General features: G+C 38.7%; 1 protein-coding gene across 1 annotated transcript in view; it reads left to right on the top strand.

Moving 5' to 3' along the window:
* The window catches only part of MYO10 (myosin X), a 152,854-nt gene that overhangs the window by 116,961 nt on the left and 15,172 nt on the right, over window positions 1-20,721 (top strand). Inside the window, exons 19-28 of the mRNA XM_083358382.1 lie at window positions 1,370-1,494; window positions 1,581-1,695; window positions 7,594-7,700; window positions 9,663-9,875; window positions 10,050-10,089; window positions 10,235-11,107; window positions 12,055-12,178; window positions 13,093-13,336; window positions 15,325-15,420; window positions 20,047-20,140. Of these exons, the coding sequence (XP_083214508.1) occupies window positions 1,370-1,494; window positions 1,581-1,695; window positions 7,594-7,700; window positions 9,663-9,875; window positions 10,050-10,089; window positions 10,235-11,107; window positions 12,055-12,178; window positions 13,093-13,336; window positions 15,325-15,420; window positions 20,047-20,140 (2,031 nt within the window). The remainder of the gene's footprint in view (window positions 1-1,369; window positions 1,495-1,580; window positions 1,696-7,593; window positions 7,701-9,662; window positions 9,876-10,049; window positions 10,090-10,234; window positions 11,108-12,054; window positions 12,179-13,092; window positions 13,337-15,324; window positions 15,421-20,046; window positions 20,141-20,721) is intronic.

Below are 20,721 nucleotides of genomic sequence, written 5' to 3'. Positions count from 1 at the left end.
GTCACATTTCAGACACCCATTTTGCAAATATGAAATTGCAGGCAAGCTGTGTTGCACAATCACCATTTGCAACCTTCTCTTGTCTGTTTCCCACAAGCAAAATCCAAGGAGACATTGCAAGTATATTGTATATTATTCCTGCCAAGAGCCTTTCAGAGAAGGATTCTGGATCTCATGCTCCAGAGCACCTGCCACCATTCTGTAGAGCAGGGGTCCCCAACTCCCAGTCTGTGGACCAGTACTGGGCTGCGGCATGCCAGCAAGTGGTCTGTACAAACAAGCAAAGCCCCATCTCTGGGATGCAGGCAGCACACAAAACCATGCACCCTCTGATCCGCAGAAAAACGTCTCTCCACAGAACCAGTCCCTGGTGCCCAAAAGGTTGGGGACCTCTGCTGTAGAGTGTGCTCACCTGCAGTATTCCTCTCACACCCCTCAGCAGTCTGTCTGCATTCTCTCCCCAGTACCCATTTAAAGCTCTCACCAGCTTGCCTGCACCCCTTACTGGCCCTCTCGTGGCCTTGCCTTCCCCACACACACACAGTTTCTGCCAGCCTGTCTGAGGCCTCCACCCACCTTCTGCCGCCCCTACAATCCCACCTGCATTCCATAACATATGTCTGAAGAAAACCCCACCATCTCATGCTTCTTACTTTGGAGTCCCAGCTCTTTTCACTTAATGATCTCCACAGCCTGGGTTTTACAATGGCAACTGGGACTGTCAGCATTTGCCAGCACTAAGCAATGGGGTCACATGACCTCACACTTTATGATCACTCTGCCTAGCGATGGCAATCCTGACCCCCAGCTGCCATTGTAAGCTGTGTTCTTGCTTCCTCGTGCTCATTTTTAAAGATTTCAAAGTTGTAACTTCTCGTGCAGGTTTTGTTGTATTTCCTCCATTATTACTGAACATAATCAGTTTTTATACATGCAAGTTCTTCACATAGAATATGTACACAGAGGGGTACAAAGGAAGTTAGAGAGGGCGTGAGAATGAATTTGGGCATTTGTAGCCCAGAATAAATTATAAAGAGATAATCAGTCTTAAGTACAAAGGGCTTAAGATTACATGAGCAGATTGGTATTTGTACCACCAAACGTCTCTTTGGTATCTCCTCTTTATTAACCCCCATTGCATAGGCTTCAGAAACTTTTCCCAATCCACTGGAACAGGCTTGAGAGAGTGGAGTATGTTGTTTTGCCTGGTGATTGACTCCATTAATTGAAATTAATGTTTAAAAATAATACAGCTGCACTAATGCATTTGATATGTTTAGTATCACTCTTTGACATACACTGAATCGCTTGTTTACAGATTCACAATTTTTGCAGCTAGCGAAATGCACCTGATTATGTTATGTTTTAGATGCCTGACCAGTTTGATCAGAATGTGGTTTTGAACCAGTTGTGCTACTCCGGGATGCTTGAAACAGTACGGATACGAAGAGCAGGTTTTCCTGTGCGGAGACCATTTCAGGATTTTCACAAAAGGTAGCAGCAATGTTTTGTTTAAGAGCAGGTAAAAGAAAAGAAAATGAAATAAAGCACTTAAAAATGTGATTGGTTTGTGTCTACAGATATAAAGTCCTGATGAGAAATTTGACTCTCCCTGAGGATTTAAAAGGAAAATGTACTGCCCTCCTCCATCTGTATGATAGCACAAAAACTGAATGGCAACTTGGAAAATCTAAGGTAAAATAGAAATGAATGGATATGGAAAGGCAGAATAATGGTTAAAGCGTCTTCTGTATTAATACACAATGGGAGCTGGACATTGCCTCAATTCGAAGCTGGACAGCTTGTAGCAGTTGGTGCCCAGTTATCAAATAACTTTAGCTAACTATAGTAAACTTATTTAATTTCTGTGCTATCCTGCACAGCATAAACACAGGATAGGTTTGCTATTTGTGGATTTTGATCTTAAGAACAGGTGAAGTGAAATGTAATTCTCTTTAAAAAAAAATCCTAGCTAATTGAGGTATGGATGAAAAAACAATCTAACTAAGCTCTGGCAATATCAGAACAATGGCAACTAAAATATTTGTACAGTGAGCAGACTGGGCATAGCATAAATTCCTGCTCTTTTAATTCTCGGGTAGACAGTAGCTGAGTTCAGTTAGCGGGTTCAGTCATGATCTAACACTGCTGAGATTTTTTTGCTTGATTTTTCTATCTAAGGCAAAGAAACTAACCTAGTATACTGCCTAAATTGGAATCAGTATTCATCCAACCCAAAATGCAGAGAACATTTCTTTATTTTCTTCCCTAATGCTCAGTAGTCCCCCTCCCCAATTATCTGTAACCCTTCCTAGGCCCAGGTCACCCAGTATATCTTCCTCATGTTGAATCAACCCTTAACCCTGTATATTTTAACTGCCATCTTCCCCATCCACCCTCCAGGCTCATTGGGTCAATCCCAATCCAGTCTTGGTCTCCACATTGCCATCTCGGGAAAGTCATCTTCTGTCTTCTCCTCTCTCATCCCTACACTTTGTCTCTTATCCACTAACAGCAGTGTGATCTTTCTTTTCCATTGCAGTTATTGTTCTTCATGTGACTGGGAATGATTTTACATAGTGTTTTAGTCCATCCACAACTTTAGCCCATTTTCTCTTCATTTTCTTGAATGTCTCTAGCCCTGATGAGCCATAGAGGATTCAAGTGAATAAGGATGGCAGGCAGCTGGAAGCAGCACCACTTTCAAACACTTCCATTATTTAACATTTCAAATAAATAGATATGCAGCTACATATTTATTTAATCATGGGTATCAGCAGAACACACATTGCAGGTATGGCAGAGATGTTTGCCACAACAGTGGTGCATGCAGGCTCCACATTGTCTAACTTTAAATTATATAGGAGGGTGTATTATATATGGCTGCAGAGTATGCAGAATCTCAATTGCAAGGCATTAATGCTTCCACTCCCAGTTATTTCATATGAATTGTGGCCTAAATAAGCTTTTTCATATTTAAGTATGTAAGTAAATCTGCACAACCAATATATTTCTTCTGCATTCATAAATCTTTGTCTCTTAGTTTTCATATCCTGTGTTATGCAGAGTTACAGGTAGCATTTGCGATTTTTTTTCCAGCATAAGTTAATGTGAAATCACTAATGACTTCTTGACATACAGTCAACTTTTCTTATTGAAGCATTCTGCTCATTAACAAGGAGGCTACGTGCATGAGAGATTTTTTAGTATCTTGATTGACAATGACCCATCCAAAGGCTGTCTGGAGTTCAGAGATCTTGGTAGAGCGACAGAGGCCATAAAGAATTTTCATAAGTGAGCACAAGCCTAATAGTGGAGCTCTTCCAGTCTCATGAACAGAAAAGTGGGTCCGTCTTCCCATTTATTTAGCTAGCTAGTTAATTATGGTTCCAGAGGAAACCATTTCCAATTCCTAGATTTAATTCCCCAGTCTCATTTTAAGAACCAAGCAACTGGACTAATTGAAATCTGGGCTTAGATTGGTGATTTTAAATACCAAGTCTGTAATACATCAACCTGGTTTATAATTTGATCATGGATGAGAGGACAGACCTGAGAAGGATTCCATGGATGAGAATCCTGAAGGGGAAAACAACTCAAGAAGCTTGGGAAATTTTGAAAAGTGAGATTATAAAAGCCCAGTCTAGCACAATACCAACGAAGAAGAAAAATAACAGCTCTCAAAAAAAACACAAACCCCAGCATGGCTGCATAAAGAACTCTCTGATAAATTGAAAGACAAAAAGAACAAGTATAAAAAGTGGAAAGAGGGGCACATAACTAAGGCAGAATATCAGCAAATAGCCCGACCCTGCAAAGATGAAGTGAGGAAAGCTAAGGCTCAAAATGAACTAAGGCTTACAACAAAAGTCAAAAATAACAAAAAAGCTTCTTTAAACATGTAAAAAACAAGAAAAAAGTTAAGGAAATGTTTGGTCCATTAGTGGGAGAAAGTGGCAAGAAGTTGACAAGCAACAGGGAGAAAGTATCTCCCTGTTTTTTGCATCCGTATTTACACAAAGGGAAAAACCGGTCCAACCTATCAAAAAAAGTACCATAAAAAACAGATTAGAAACACAAGTTAAGATAGACAAGAAAATGGTAAGTGAGCACCTGTCCACCCTAGATGAGTTCAAATCACCAGGACCAGATGGACTACACCCCAAGGTTCTGAAGGAACTTGCAGATGTGATCTCAGAACCACTGAACTATATCTTTCAAAGATCCTGGAGCATCGGGGAACTATCAGAGGACTGGAAAAGAGCTGAAGTAGTTCCCATCTTCAAAAAAGGAAAAAAAATGGATCCAGGAAACTACATACCTATCAGCCTGACCTCAATACCTGGGAAGATCTTAGAAAAGATAAGCAATGAATCAGCAAATACCTAGAGGAAAACAACGTCATTACCAAAAGCCAACATGGGCTTGTCAAAAACAAATCATGCCAGACAAATCTTATTGCATTCTTTGACCAAGTGACAAAACTAGTGGACCAGAGGAATGATGTAGATATAATTTACTTGGACTTTAGTAAGGCATTTGATAAAGTAGACTACAACCTACTACTTGATATGATAGAACAATGTGGGTTAGACAGCATCACCACCAGATGGATTCATAGCTGGCTTACCGGCCGTACTCAGTGTGTGGTCCTCAATGGAACTGCATCTACATTGAGGGAGGTGTGTAGTGGGGTCCCCCAGGGCTCTGTTCTGGGCCCAGTGCTTTTCAACATCTTCATCAATGATTTGGATGAAGGGAAAGATGGGGAGCTCATCAGATTTGCAGACAACACCAAGCTGGCAGGAATAGCCAACACTCCAGAAGATAGGCTTAAAATACAGGAGGATCTGGACAGACTTGAACACTGGGCGCTATCTAACAAAATGAAATTCAGTGGTGAAAAAAGTAAGGTTCTACATTTAAGCAAGAAAAACCAAATGAACAGGTATAGTATAGGTGGTACCTTGCTCAGTAGTAGCAACCGTGAGAGGGATCTTGGAATCCTAGTGGACAATCACTTAAATAGGAGCCAGCAGTGTGCTGCAGCTGCCAAAAAAGCCAACACAGTGCTAGGCTGCATTAACAGAGGGATAGAATCAAGATCATGTGAAGTGTTAATACAACATTGCAATGCCTTGGCAAGGCCACACTTTGAATACTGCATCCAGTTTTGGTCACCACGATGTAAAAAAGATGTTGAGACTCTAGAAAGAGTACAGAGAAGAGCAACAAAGATGATTAGGGGACTGTAGGCTAAAACAAAGAGAGAAGAAACCTAGAACAAAGGAGAAATTTTCTGACAGTTAGAACTGTGGAACAATTTGCCTCCAGAAGTTGTGAAGTTTTTAAGAAGAGACTGGACAGCCATTTGTCTGAAATGGTATAGGGTTTCCTGCCTCAGCAGGGGGTTGGACTAGATGACCTCCAAGGTCCCTTCCAACTTTGTTGTTGTTGTTGTGTTAGGGCTAGGATGCAGCTTTTTGTTTTACTAGGGAGCCCATGTGTAAGAGATCCCTGAAGTGATGCTGGTGCGGGAAAAATGAACATGACCAAACATAAGGAGTCCCAAGTTCAATTTATTCTATGGTATTATGGTCAGGAAAATATAATAACTTCCCTTTTCTCATTATTTCCACAAAATGCTGGCCAACTACACTATTTAAAATGCACTGGACTCTTTGGGGGAAGAATGGGGTAAAACATCCAGTTAGTATAATTTTCAATTATCTGGCTGAGCATTTCTTTGATAAAATTGTTTGCATCCAGTTCATGTTTCTAGCTAGATGACAGAATCTATTGAGGTGAGAGAAGTGATGTCTTGAGGTATTATCTGGAAGACCTTTGAGCCCTTGAACGCCAAGGAAATGGACCAGGTCACTTGCAGTCTCAGTTCTGCCACTTATCAACTGGACCCACACCCTTCCTGGTTAATTAAACAGCCAAATGTGGGGTTGGGAGTTGGATCTGGGTGTATTCAAATCTCTTTGAGAGAAGGAAAGCTAACAAAGGTCCTTAAAGAAGTACTGGTTTACCTTCTTAGCAAAAGACCAGGCCTGGATCCAACAAAAGTGGATTGACTACCTACCTACCTACCTACCTACCTACCTATCTATCTATCTATCTATCTATCTATCTATCTATCTATCTATCTAATAACTTCTCTTTTGATGGAAAAGGTAGTGAGCTAGAGTTGCAGAGGGCTCCACAGAATACGGTTGTCTGGACCTTGGAAAATTGAATTCAGACCTGAGCATGGGACAGAAATTAATGGTTGCTCTCATGAATTACCTTCCTATGGTTTAAATGGTGGTGGTATAGTGATTCCTTCCCTCCATAGATCTCATGTTGCTTTTGACACCCGTAAGGATTCTGGGCCACCTGTAAGGATTTGGTCACGAGGAATAGTTTTACAGCAGTTACACTTTTTCTAACCAAGAAGCAAAGGGTACTATGGGAAGGGAGAATTTGACCCTTTTAGCTTTTTGCTCTAGAATGCCTCAGGGTCCATTCCTCTTCCCTATCCTGTTCAAGATCATCTGCCAATTTACAGTGAAATACCCATATTCTGTTGATAATTCTGTTCATATCGATATAGGTCTCCATCCCACGCCCATTAGGAAATGCAGTGAAAATTATATCCTGGTTTCTGGAGGCTATCAAGGTTTGGATGGGAAACACAGTGCAAACCAGATATCGTGCCTATTGATTCAGAGGCTGGTTGATTCCAGAACTGTGCCATCTTTGACCTTTGGTGGAGTGTACTTCCCTGGAAACAGCAGATCTGGGATTCTTCTGGGCTCGTGGTTCCTCCTTAATAAGCCAGGAGGCTTTTGCACAGCTTTGGTTGATGTGTCACTTGTGGTCTTACCTAGAACAGGATGCACTGAAGATTATTACTAATGCCCATAGCACCTCTTGATCAGTTTATTATAACTTGCTGTTGCCCTTGAAGACTTCCCCAAAACTTCACTGGCAGATACCGTATTTAGTGGTTGGTCTTTGTAATGCTATATTATATTTTTCTGCACTAGATGCGCTGCCTACCACTAGGTTTCTAAGAACAATTCAAGGTACTGGTTGCTATGTATGAAGCCCCGAAGGGCTTAAGGTCTGAGTATCTTAGAGACTGCTTTTCCTCAGTAGTTTCTGCCCATCCTATCCAGACAATTAGGATGTGCCTGCTGAGTGTTGCCACCTACCAGGAAATACAGAATGATGGGGACCAATGGTGAGCATTTTCTATAGCAACCCCCATCCTCTGGAACATTTTCCCACTGAAACACGTTTAGTTGCCACCTCATGGCTTCTGGAATGTGGTGAAATCGTTGCTGTTTTTTGGGGGGGGGAAGCTGGACATATTGTGACACCACTTCTTAATTTTAATACTATAAGTTAAATCAGCTTTAATTTTCAATTTGTAAATTGTTTTTTAACTTCTGTAACTTCCTAGTCTCCAGCTAATTTCAGGGAGATTGGATAAATGTTATAAGTAAATAAATAACACTTTAGTCCACTTCCTGCCCCCTTCAAACATTGAAATGTATTTGCAATAAATATAAATTAATTAAAATATGTTTGACATATTTTCAGGTATTTCTGCGTGAATCTTTGGAACACATGTTGGAAAAACAGCGAGAAATAGAGGTTGGCAAAGCAGCCATGATCATCCGAGCACATGTCTTAGGCTACATGGCACGGTAAGAAACTAGGAGTTGTACATGATTGAGCTGAACTCAAAAACACGTAAGTTAGTATAAACTCTGCAGATTGCAGGTTTGAATTTCTGAGGCATAAGATTAAAGCAACATTTGAATTTGTGTGTGGGGGGGTGTCAATCCTTGCCTGAATTATTTTTTTGGAATAAAATTGATATTAAGGTATTATGCTATGTTAATATTTATTCAGATATTTTTCTGCAATAAATTTTAACATGTGATGAGATGCCTTGTATTGTTTTAACATGTTTTTAAAATAATCTTTATTGATTTTTGTTAATTAACCAATTGAATAATTGTGTTAATTAACTGTATTATTACATTTAAATTGTACAGAATCATTTACAGATCTTTAACATATGTCAAAAATAACAGTAAAAACGAGGCTACTTAGCAATAAGAACATCACAGTTCATGGACCACATAAGGTCATTAACATTACCCTGATAATCTAAAGCAGCATAGCAATAAAACCTGAAATATGCTTCCAGTTGAACTTTTTTTGTTTATTTTGAGAGGTAATTTTAAATTATATTTCATGCAGCCTCTAAGGCTGTATATTGAATATATTTCTTATAAAATAATCCCTGCATAAACAGAATATTTTATGTCCTACGGAGAACTGATATCTGTTGTCTGTCATCATGTAAAATTGCATTCCCCAATCAGGCGCTTTCCAAATTATAGCTTTTAGAATTTGCAGGATGGTTGGAATCCTTCAAGTTGTATTCTAACAAGTATGGATCTGACGTTTTTCTAGACAACCTCGAGGTAGTTCTGACCACCCTCATCTGATTATAAGCATGTAATTGTGAATTTTAAATCATTTGTTTGGCTCTAATTCCAATGTATTCTCTTTGGGGAAAGGACATTTGGAGTACTTTTTCTTTAATATCTTTGTCATGGTAGCAGAGAGAAAAAAGTAATCCAGTAGATGAAGTGTTTTTTTAATTATTTATTTATTTTATTTATTTATTTATTTAATTTATATACCGCCCTTCTCTCAAGAGACTCAGGGCGGTTAACAGGGCAATACGTAAAAGACAGATACAAAAGTTAAAATTATTAAAACATGATTAAACAATGCCCATAGTACAAATTTAAAATTAAAGTCATAATAACAAACCCACCCCATCCCATCAGGCCAGGCCCGCTTCCTTAAAGAGATGGGTTTTAAGGTCGCACCGGAAGGAGCGGAGGTCGGGCGCCATCCGGAGCTCTACCGGAAGATGGTTCCATAAGTCCGGTGCACCCACAGAGAACGCTCTCCCCCTGGGGGCCACCAGTCGGCATTCTTTGACCGGCGGCACCCTGAGGAGGCCCTCTCTGTGGGAGCGTACTGGGCGGAGGGATTAGCAAAGAATGGTGGGATTAGGTGATTGAATTATATTTGATTTGTTTATCTAATGTTATTTATTATGTACTGAAGTCTGAAGAATAGATTTAATCTGTTTACTCCCTTCATCAGTCAATATATAGTTGTCCAATAAGTAATGAGGTCATTCTCTTTCATGTGCATATTACATCTATCTATGTATCTTGAATGATATGTCCTTTATAAGAGCAGAAAATGCTTTTATTAAAGACGAATAATTTTTGATAAATGTTGATACACACACACACACAGAGTGAGAGAGAGAGAGAGAGAGAGAGAGAGAGAGAGAGAGAGAGAGAGAGAAGTAGACCACAAATAAATAAAAGCTATTGGGGCAATGTTAGGAAATTGTGTTTGCTTAGTCAAGATGCATCTTTCCCTTTTGTGATGGCTCTAGTCTTCCCAGGGGACCAGTAATGTGCAGCACAAGGAAGGAATGTTTATGGGAGCTGAGTCCACAGACCTCTTTTACTATTTGGAATCATTAATTTATGGCGCTGGTGGGGATTGCTCAAACAGTTGTTCCATTATGTCGTCTTCACGTGAGTCGTCTCTGCATCTCATTTCAGAAAACACTACAGAAAAGTCCTTTACTACGTAGTTGTCATACAGAAAAATTACAGAGCTTTTTACTCGAGGAGGAGATACCTATTGCTGAAGAAAGCAGCCATCACCTTCCAGAAGCAGATGCGAGGTCTGATTGCCCGCCGTATTTATAGACGGCTGCTGGAGGAGAAGAAACAGCGAGAGGAAGAAAAAAGGCAAAGGGAAGAGGAGAAAAGGTATGGAATAGGTGCTTGCTTTAATATATCTGGTAAGCATTTTATATTAAACAGATTTTTTTTTTTTAGAACAGTTTACGGATGTTATTGACAAGGCTTCAGAAGTCACGTCTTGTTTAATGACGCCTTTCTTTTGATTTCATCCTTCCTGACATTTTCTAATTATCCTTTCAGAAAACAACAAAAGATGGAAGCAGAACGTCTTGCTCAGCAGGTTAGCCACTTAATTTCCTACTTTGTTCACGTCAGATTGATTTATTGAGGTAACCGTTGGAGGCGGGAGAGCCCCCTGTGGCTTGAAAATGGCACATTACCAGCATTTGTGATAAGGATGATTTCCGCACTGTTCCTTCCTGCAGGCCAAGGAAGCACTTGCAGCTATTCCGAGACCCGCAAAAGAACTAAAGCAAGAGCTGGAGAGGCAGAAAGAAAACAAGCAGGTAGAGGAGATCCTGCGCCTAGAAAAAGAAATCGAAGACCTGCAGCGCATGAAGGAGCAGCAAGAACTAACGTTGACGGAAGCATCGCTGCAAAGGCTGCAGCAGCTCCGAGATGAAGAGTTGAAGCGCCTGGAAGATGAAGCCTGTCGCGCAGCACAAGAGTTCCTGGAATCTCTGAACTTCGATGAAATCGATGAATGTGTCCGCAACATTGAAAGAACGCTCTCCGTAAGCAGCAGTTTCTGTGCAGAGCTTAGTGGCACTGCGGGCATCGAAAAACCCAGTTTTAATTTCAGTCAGCCGTATCCTGAGGAGGAGGTTGACGAGGGCTTTGAAGCGGATGATGATGCTTTCAAGGACTCACCTAACCCAAGCGAGCATGGCCACTCAGATCAGAGGACGAGTGGCATTCGGACAAGCGATGACTCTTCAGAAGAGGATCCATATATGAACGACACAGTTGTTCCATCTAGTCCCGCCACGGGCAACAATACCCTTATCCCTGCTATCCATGACTCTCTTAGTCTCCACAACTCTTCAAGCGGGGAATCCACCTACTGCATACCAGAAAATGTCTCCCGCCAACCCCCTAATGCTGCAGAGCTCATTTCTCCCGAGGCAGACTATGATTATGACCAGGATGACTATGAGGATGGTGCTATCACTTCTGGAAGCAGTGTGACCTTTTCTAATTCTCACAGTAGCCAGTGGTCCCCTGACTATCGCTGTTCCATAGGTACATACAACAGTTCTGGAGCATACAGATTTAGTTCTGAAGGAGCTCAGTCTTCTGTGAGTAGTTTCTTTACTTCCATTATGCATTATTGGAGATAGGAGTAATTTTAATCTTGTCAAATCCTATTGTTATATATAATGCAGAACACTTCTCCTTATCGAAAACTGTTCTTAATTGGCCATCCAGGTATTCTTTTAAATTTAAATACCTTTTAAATCCTTTTCCTGCTTTGCTGAACAGTCTTCTCATCACTCATGGCTAGTCTTCCCCTCATGGCTACTACTACGTGTTGCAAACTTTGGCCCTTTGAGTTGATTAATACAACTGAAATGCAATACTTCTCAACACTATATCTTGTATAACAGAGAAGTCTTAAATGATTAGACTTACTAAAAAGTCCTTTAGGAAAGTGCCAGAAGAGTCTGCATTTGAATTTCTTAACATGTGACATTTATTGCTTATTAAAAATATAAGTAATATAGAATAATCTGTTGTTCAGAACTGCATGTACCTACTCAAAGGATTCCTACTGAATAACATTGTTATTTTCAATGTGTCCTAAGTAAAAACAGTATTAAATATATGGGTATAATTTTAACTGGATTTAATTAAATATACTTTAATTTAGTTTTATCTTATTTTTTTCCTTTTTGCTCTGACCTCAACTATTTTTTTTTACATTTTCAGATTGAAAAAAAGTTGCATAACTGTAAATTAAAACCTTTCCATATTTAGTTAGATATCCTCTTTTACCATGATAGAAAATTTCTATTTCAGGAAAATGACAGTAGCTAGTTTACAATCATATTTATAGTGATTGTGTGGTCTATCAGAAATTAAATTTGATTAATTTTATTTATCATGATTGTAGCAGTGCATAGCTGACAGGTACATTATTTTATTGAACAATGAAAAATACCTATCAGAATTAATAGAAATTACAAGTTACAGATTAGAACTGCAATATCAGACAACTTCACTTATTACATTGTTTATTTTCCAGTTTGAAGACAGTGAAGAAGACTTTGACTCAAGGTTTGATACAGATGATGAACTTTCATATCGGAGGGACTCGGTTTATAGCTGTGTCAGCCTACCCTATTTCCACAGCTTTTTGTATATGAAAGGTAATTTATTCAAGAAACAGTTAACTTCTTTCTTAAGTATCCAATATCAGTGCTTTACTTCTGTTTGCAGGGGAAACAAGTAGAAATTGGGATAACGTGTAAGTCATTTTTAATCTTCCTTTTTCACTGAATTCTTTTTTCAATGATCCAGCTGTTAGAATTAGCTTATAGCTTTTGTCTCATCTGTCTTACTTTCTCATGATCTCTAGCTTGTTTAAGGATGATGAAGTCATTGATGAAATAGCACATGGTTCATCATCATGCTCATCAATCTTACAAAATAGGTACTTAAAAGAAAGCAGAGTAAGGGACGGTTTAAATCTGGAGAGTGGAGATGTGATTGCAGAGGGCAAGCACACTAAAGGAGGTGCTGAAGTTAAGACAGATTGCTGGTTTTTAATGTGCTAATCATAACAGAAGAGAGCTGGAAGGTCTGTGACAGCCAGCAGTTAAATGCAGTGTAGATCTATTCACATATATAAAATATTTCTATGCATACATTTGTGCATTTTATTTCAGTTTTTAATACCGCTTAGCTGCTTACACCGCTGTTTTTGTAATTTCAGTGAAACTTCAGTTTAATGGACCTTAATGCAACAAACCTGATGCAGGGAACAAAGCCTCCCTTGTATTTATGCAGTTTGCACTATTTGTCTAACGATATTGTAGCAGATTGTGCATTTTTTGATTTAATGGCATCAGGAATAACCGGCATCTCCTTCACCAATTCATCTACTAAATCAGAGTTTCACTGTACAGTATGTTCTTTGGAATTTTGAAGTTCTTCAGCAGATTTTCAGAAGTTCTATGATTTTTTCCCCCTAAGCATCTACCAGGATGCCTGAAAGATAGGTTTTCATGATGCATAGGAGCACTGAATATTTTTTAAAATCTCTCCTCTTCATTCCTGGCAGGTGGCTTAATTAATACTTGGAAGCGCCGTTGGTGTGTCTTGAAAGATGAGACCTTCTTATGGTTCCGCTCAAAACAGGAAGCTCTTAAACAAGGTTGGCTGCATAAAAAAGGTGGAGGTTCATCTACACTGTCCAGAAGAAACTGGAAGAAAAGATGGTTTGTCCTTCGACAGTCCAGGCTCATGTACTTTGAGAATGACGGTGAAGAAAAACTCAAAGGAACACTTGAAATACGATCAGCCAAGTAAGTAAGGTCTATCTTCACAGGGTATCTTCTGCAGTTAAAAATAAGTGAACCCAGAGTATAATCATGAATAAAATCTACTAATTTGTAAGCTAATGTTTCTCCCCTCCTTCAGTGGTATGTGAAAATTGAAAATGCCTCTCTCTTTCCTGCCATGGTCTTACAGTTGCAAGAAAAAGTATGTGAACCCTTTGGGATTATGTGGTTTTTTGCATGAATTGGCCATAAAATGCGCTCTAAACGTCATGTAAGTCACAACAATAGAAAAACACAGTCTCCTTAAAATAATAGTACACAAACATTAGCTGTTGTCATGTTTTAATTGAAGATAAGATGGAAACATTCACAGTGCAGGATGGAAAAAGTATGTGAACCTTTGGATTTAATAACTGGTTGACTCTCCTTTGGCAGCAATAACCTCAAGCAAACGTTTCCTGTAGTTGCAGATCAGACCTGCACAACGATCTGGAGTAATTTTGGACCACTCCTCTGCACAAAACTGTTTCAGTGTAGCAATATTCTTGGGATGTCTGGTGTGAATCGCTCTCTTAAGGTCATGCCACAGCATTTCAATCGGGTTGAGGTCAGGACTCTGACTGGGCCACTCCAGAACGTGTATTCTGTTCTGTTGAAGCCATTGTTTTGTTGAATTACTTGTATGCTTTGGGTCATTGTCCTGTTGCATCACCCATCCTCTGCGGAGCTCCAGTGGCGGACAGATGGTCGTATGTTTTCCTGCAAAATGTCCTGATAAACTCTGGAATATATTTTCCCATCAATGACAACAATCCGTCCAGGCCCTGAGGCAGCAAAGCAGCCCCAAACCATGATGCTCCCTCCGCCATGTTTTACTTTGGGGATGAGGTTTTGATGTTGCTGTGCTGTGCCATTTTTTCTCCACACATAGTGTTGTGTGTTTTTCCCAGACAACTCAATTTTGGTTTCATCTGTCCATGTTTGAAGTTTGCAAAAGAGCACCTGGATGTTCCACAGCATTACTGGCAAAATATACTGTGGACAAATGAAACCAAAATTGAGTTGTCTGGGAAAAACACACAACACTATGTGTGGAGAAAAAATGGCACAGCACAACAACATCAAAACCTCATCCCCAAAGTAAAACATGGCGGAGGGAGCATCATGGTTTGGGGCTGCTTTGCTGCCTCAGGGCCTGGACGGATTGTTGTCATTGATGGGAAAATGTATTCCAGAGTTTATCAGGACATTTTGCAGGAAAACGTACGACCATCTGTCCGCCACTGGAGCTCCGCAGAGGATGGGTGATGCAACAGGACAATGACCCAAAGCATACAAGTAATTCAACAAAACAATGGCTTCAACAGAACAGAATACACGTTCTGGAGTGGCCCAGTCAGAGTCCCCGACCTCAACCTGATTGAAATGCTGTGGCATGACCTTAAGAGAGCGATTCACACCAGACATCCCAAGAATATTGCTACACTGAAACAGTTTTGTGCAGAGGAGTGGTCCAAAATTACTCCAGATCGTTGTGCAGGTCTGATCTGCAACTACAGGAAACGTTTGCTTGAGGTTATTGCTGCCAAAGGAGAGTCAACCAGTTATTAAGTCCAAAGGTTCACATACTTTTTCCATCCTGCACTGTGAATGTTTCCATCTTATCTTCAATTAAAACATGACAACAGCTAATGTTTGTGTACTATTATTTTAAGGAGACTGTGTTTTTCTATTGTTGTGACTTACATGACGTTTAGAGCGCATTTTATGGCCAATTCATGCAAAAAACCACATAATCCCAAAGGGTTCACATACTTTTTCTTGCAACTGTAGTTGAAGGGATAGTGTGCACCAAATTCTTAAATCAGTATGTAGTCCTATCCTTGCCTGAGATGGCAACATTAGGGCTATTTTGAAAGAACTCCAAATTAATAATAAAGAACATTTTGAAAATACCAAAGTATTGTCATTATGAATATCATGAAATTTTCTCTCTTTCCTCCCCATTTCAGAGATATCATTGATAATACATGCAAAGAAAATGGGATTGATATTGTCATGACAGACAGAACATATCACTTGATTGCTGAATCACCAGAAGATGCAAGGTAAGAATTGTGTCCTTTGTGTTTTGTGTACATTTTAATCATTTGGGCTTGTAAACTCTGGTATCACTTAACAAGGACTAAACTTAATTGTGACGTGTTTAAAAACACACATAAGGAAATAAACCGGTACAGTTTTAAAATTCCATGGTGGTAGTCAAATTCATGGCTAGAGCGGACAATTTACAACAATCTCATGGCATCCCAAATTCTATTTTTCTGTATTGCAATACTTTCCAGAAATTTTGTTGGCAGTACCAGCCAGAAAGCAAAACCAGAATTCCCTGCTGTTTTCAAAGAACACATTTGTGAACAGTAATGTTTTGATAATCCTTGTGGGGTTTTCCTGTTTTGTGAGCTGGTTTCTGGGTGCAATTCAAAGTGCTGGTTCTCACCAGAAGGCCTTCCATAGCTTAGGGGCTGGTTACATGAGGGACAGCCTGTCTCTGTAACTTCCTGCACATCTGGTAAGTTTTATTTTTTTATTTTTTATTTTTTTATTTTAATCCCATTTATATCCCGCCCTTCTCCGAAGACTCAGGGCGGCTTACAATTTAAGCACAAACCAATGTGCTTAGCAATAGCCTTCATTCTATGTATATATGCCTGCTTATTAGGGCTTTCACACACACACACCCCAGCGGCATTATTACAAAGTCAGCTTAATTGCCCCCAACAATCTGGGTCCTCATTTTACATTTTACCTCATTTTTTCTTTTTGTTTTCTTTTAAAAAAATATTTATAAAACACCCAGAGCGGCTGTAGAGTCATGTGGACTTGAAATTGAAAAAATAGTAAAATGAATTACAAATTCAGTAGTGCCTTTCTTTAAAGTGGAAAAATATATGATTCTCTTTGTTTGTGGTTGGTAAGTTTACATTTTCTTGTTCTGGATTTTTCCATTATCTTTAATAATGTTTACAGTAAAACATTTAGATTGGGAGTTTTCTCTTTTTCCAATCACTACCCATAAAAATAGATTTGTTCAAATAACAGATGGCAATTATAGAATATGTTATTTTTGGTCCTCTGAGATATATACAGTGCGTTCTTTCTTTTTCCAAAACATACAGATAATTGTGTGAGTTTTATGTGTGCAGTATAAACAGCATCTGCTCTCCAAATTCATGTCTTCTGATTTGCTTTATTTATTTTTCCATGAAACACTGTCCTTCTGAGAGACTGTCCTATATAGAAAGGCATGAAAAATTAAACACACACACACACACCTATTTTCTTGGTTTGAGAAGAAGCATTAAGCACATTAATTGTTCGTTCAGCAATTGAACGTGAAGCAACCATATACTATTTGTGATAACAAGCATCAGTGTTGCTATCTGGTGATTTTCATCTTTAGAATAAATGGTTCCTTTAAAAGAAAAATAATAACTATACTGCATAATTGGATATCTATCCCTCATCTAACCAATTGCATGAAAAATCAGTCTGGAGCAAGAAAAAAAACTTAATGTTTTTATGATACCAGTAATTCCACCTGTGTTGATATTTTATTTTAACAACCATTCTTTTAATCTGGCTATAGAATTACTTCATTTCTTAGCAATCCTCTAGTTTACAGCAGTCTGGTCTTTAATCTACACTATTACTAGATTACATAAAATCATCAGAGAATTTATCTGACTCTTTGCATTACCAGATAGTATTTTCTCATACTACTCCCTCCTATCTATCTTATTTTGGAATGAGGCTGTGTACTATTTTTATTGATAAGGTCACGAGTAATCATTCAATAAATGATTGAATGACTACTGTTACTATTAAAAAGTTTGCAGTTTTCTTCTGAAATGTTTGATTACTTGAGAGTGCAAACGTTTATGAATAAAATTGTTCTCATTAGCCCAGAAGGGCAGTTGTTTTCATATTACCAAATATGAAAGTTTTCTTCAACGTGAGCCCCATTTAATTCAGTGAAATTTGCTCCCAGGTAAATAACTGTAAGCTTGCAGCCAAAAAATTATTGGATATCTGTGATAATATATTTCAGAAAAATTACCCTTTATATAAGCAGAGCAAGCTAATTTGATTTGTTGAAATGACATCATAACTGAAAGACCCAAAGAATCTCCCATCAAGTTATAAAACTCTCACCTTTTAAGCTTAAAAAGGTAAAGGTAAAGGTTCCCTTGCACATGCGTGCTAGTCGATTCCGACTCTAGGGGCCGGTGCTCATCTCCGTTTCAAAGCCAGCGCTTGTCCGAGGATGTCTCCGTGGTCATGTGGCCGGCATGACTGGATGCCAAAGGCGCACAGAACGCTGTTACCTTCCCACCGGAGTGGTCCCTATTTTTCTACTTGCATTTTTACGTGCTTTCGAACTGCTAGGTTGGCAGAAGCTGCGACCAGTAACAGGCGCTCACTCTGCTACGCGGCACTCGGGATTCGACCCGCCAAACTGCCGACCATCTGATCAACAAGCTCAGTGTCCTAACCCTTGTGCCACCATTAATAAATATAAAGTTAGGGCAGAAGATTTTGTAACTTTTTATTTCAAAAATAGTTAAAAGGTTTTAGTAGTCATACGGTTAGCACAATTAATATCAAGTCTTAACAAATGCATTGAACCCACTAAGAGAGCAAAAATCATTTTCTGAGTTTTTATTTATTATTAGATTTATATCCCACTGTTATTTTGTACAATTCAGTCATTATGATTCTGCCACATATTTTCCCAACAACAACAACCACCTGCAAAGCCAAGAGAGACTGACAGGCATCAAGTCACTCAGCTGTTTTTCATTTCGTTCATCCTGGCTGCCCTTGATTTTTCATTGGTACCTTTGATACCTTTGAACATGGTATCATTCTGGACCTGCTCAGAGCACATCATCCACAGAAAGATCAAGGTACTGGCAAAGAGGATCGAGGTCTCCGTACCAGGCTAGGAAACCAATAGCAGCCCACAGAACCCACAGCCAGTAGGCTACCCTAACACCAAGTCCATGTGAATTAGTGCAACCTTGAGAAGCGCAACCCACCTGTGTCCTCTTATATATATTTTAAATTTATATATTTATATATTTAAATATATAAATAAATATATAAATAAATATTTTCTAATAAAAAACCTCTGTTGACGTACACTGTCTTGACTCTTGCCTATGTCTGCTAGTATTTTAAGTTGAGCTTATTGTATGCTCAACTTAAACAAAACTATTTTAGGCAGATTAATTTCAGCCTATCACATGATATTCTCTTGTAACCTGGACATCCTAAAAATTATATAGAAGACTTAATAGTGGTGTTCTGATCATGAAAACATTAGTCATCTTTTTTTTAACCTTTGCTCAAATATTAGCATAAAGTATTCTAAATAGAAACATTACCTGGAAGTTAATGATTAGCTGATCAGCTTAGCTTATAATTGTTCTCTAGTTAGCCAAAAGCCACCTTCAGATCTGTGAATAAAGGTGAATGTGTGTGTGTGTGTGTGTGTGTGTGTGTGTACACAAATGGGCAGTCTTAGGCAAATCACGTTGTCTTGTAACAAGGAGAAAATGATATTTCTGTAATCTGCCTTTGCTTTGAAAGACAAATGTCAGATGAATGTGACATATTAATAATTTTTATTATTAAGTACACCTAGTAATCCAAAGAAGAAAATGTTGTTGGAGACATGACAAAATTGCAAAAAGGAATTAGTGGAGAGAAAAAAATTAGGCTGTGACATCACTACTTCCCAGTAATCTCTCACACCCACATAGGTAATCTTGACCCTCAGAAAGTTGCCCATTTTATACAGAAAATTAATGGAAAGTTACGGTGCATTTTCTGAATGCCAAGATATTGGGTAGATAACCTATAGCATAACATGATGGGTGGTGTACTTTAGAGGAAATGCATTCATTCATGTGCAATGTTGGTTTATGAATTAATTTTTATCTTTATAAGGGATCTCAAGTTGCTTAATGCCCTGAAAATGTTAATTCCAGGAAGTGTAGACATTTAAAATGCAGGTTGTGACATTCATCGGGGGCTTTTCAGCTGCAGGAAATGTAAACAGAATAAGGTGGAGAAGGCTAACTGCCAGTAACTAAACAAATTACAGAGTCAAGGAGGAGAATGTGAAAGTGTAAAAAATTCAAGGACATTTTCTTTATGTATGGAAACTGGATGAGAGCAATATAATATTAGTAGCTGAGAACTAATTAGTGAAATGAAAAAATGTTGGGATAGAGTCAATCTGATATTAGTTACATTTCATTTAAAATATTGTTTCTTCAGTTAGCAAAGACCAGAAACTTTTTAATAGTCTCATTAATAATCTCATACACCTAACCATAAAATATGAAACCATGACTTAAATTAATTATCATGGTTGGCATTCTTCATGAACACGAAAATGTGTTATAAAAGAGCCTGCCTCCTCCTAATGGGAAATAATTTCTATGACATATTTATTTGTTGCAAAATCTGTATTTGGTATTTAGGACTAAAAGATTTTTTTTTTCAAATCAATTAATGTTGATGCTCTGTAGCTTTGCAGGAAAGAGCTTTTCCCATAATCATCAAAGAGGGCTTTGTTCATTAAAAAACAAACAAACCAGTACTATTGAAAAATGTAGTGAGATCATTTTTTATTTTTATTTTTTGTCTTTCTTCTCTTGCAGTCAGTGGTTCAGTGTCCTGAGCCAAGTTCACACTTCCACAGAACAGGAAATCAGAGAAATGCACGATGAGCAAGCCAATCCACAGAATGCCATGGTAAGGAAGGAACGAAAGGCTCTCTACTGGCCCTAAAAATGTTTAAAGGGTTTAATTGTCAGTGAGGCTTCTGTATTAGAGCAGCTTCTTTTGTATTAATTTGGCTATACATTAGGTGGCTTCTCCATTATCTTCATCGTGATGCCCAGTTTTGGAAGGACTGAAATCAAGTTTATTCACTATGACATGTGATAGATTCTCCCTGCTTCACAAAGCAACTTTTGACACATTTGCCAAATAGTGTAATTGGTGATCAGTACTGTAGCCATCACTGTACATGCACACGCAGGCTGTCTTTGTAATATTAGTTGAGTAGATTAAAGAGTGGCCTAGAAGCAGTGGTGGGATTCAAATATGCTAACAACCAGTTCTTTGTGGATGCTGCTTCCGGAAGTCCATTCTGGACCTGGGCAACAAAAAATTAGCTACCGGTTCTGCCGAAGTGGTGCAAACCGGTTGAATCTCACCACTGCCTAGAAGTGATAGAAATAATCCAAGAAGAGAAACTTTGAAAAGGGATTGGCAGCATTAGAAATGTTGATTCAGCATATCAAGGAATATATAGGTTGGGAACTAAAAAA

The sequence above is a fragment of the Vipera ursinii genome (assembly GCF_947247035.1).
Source record: "Vipera ursinii genome assembly, chromosome: 3".
In the NCBI taxonomy this organism is placed as follows: domain Eukaryota; kingdom Metazoa; phylum Chordata; class Lepidosauria; order Squamata; family Viperidae; genus Vipera; species Vipera ursinii.
The sequence above is the reverse complement of the archived record's forward strand: the minus strand, read 5'-3'. Positions and strand labels throughout refer to the sequence as shown.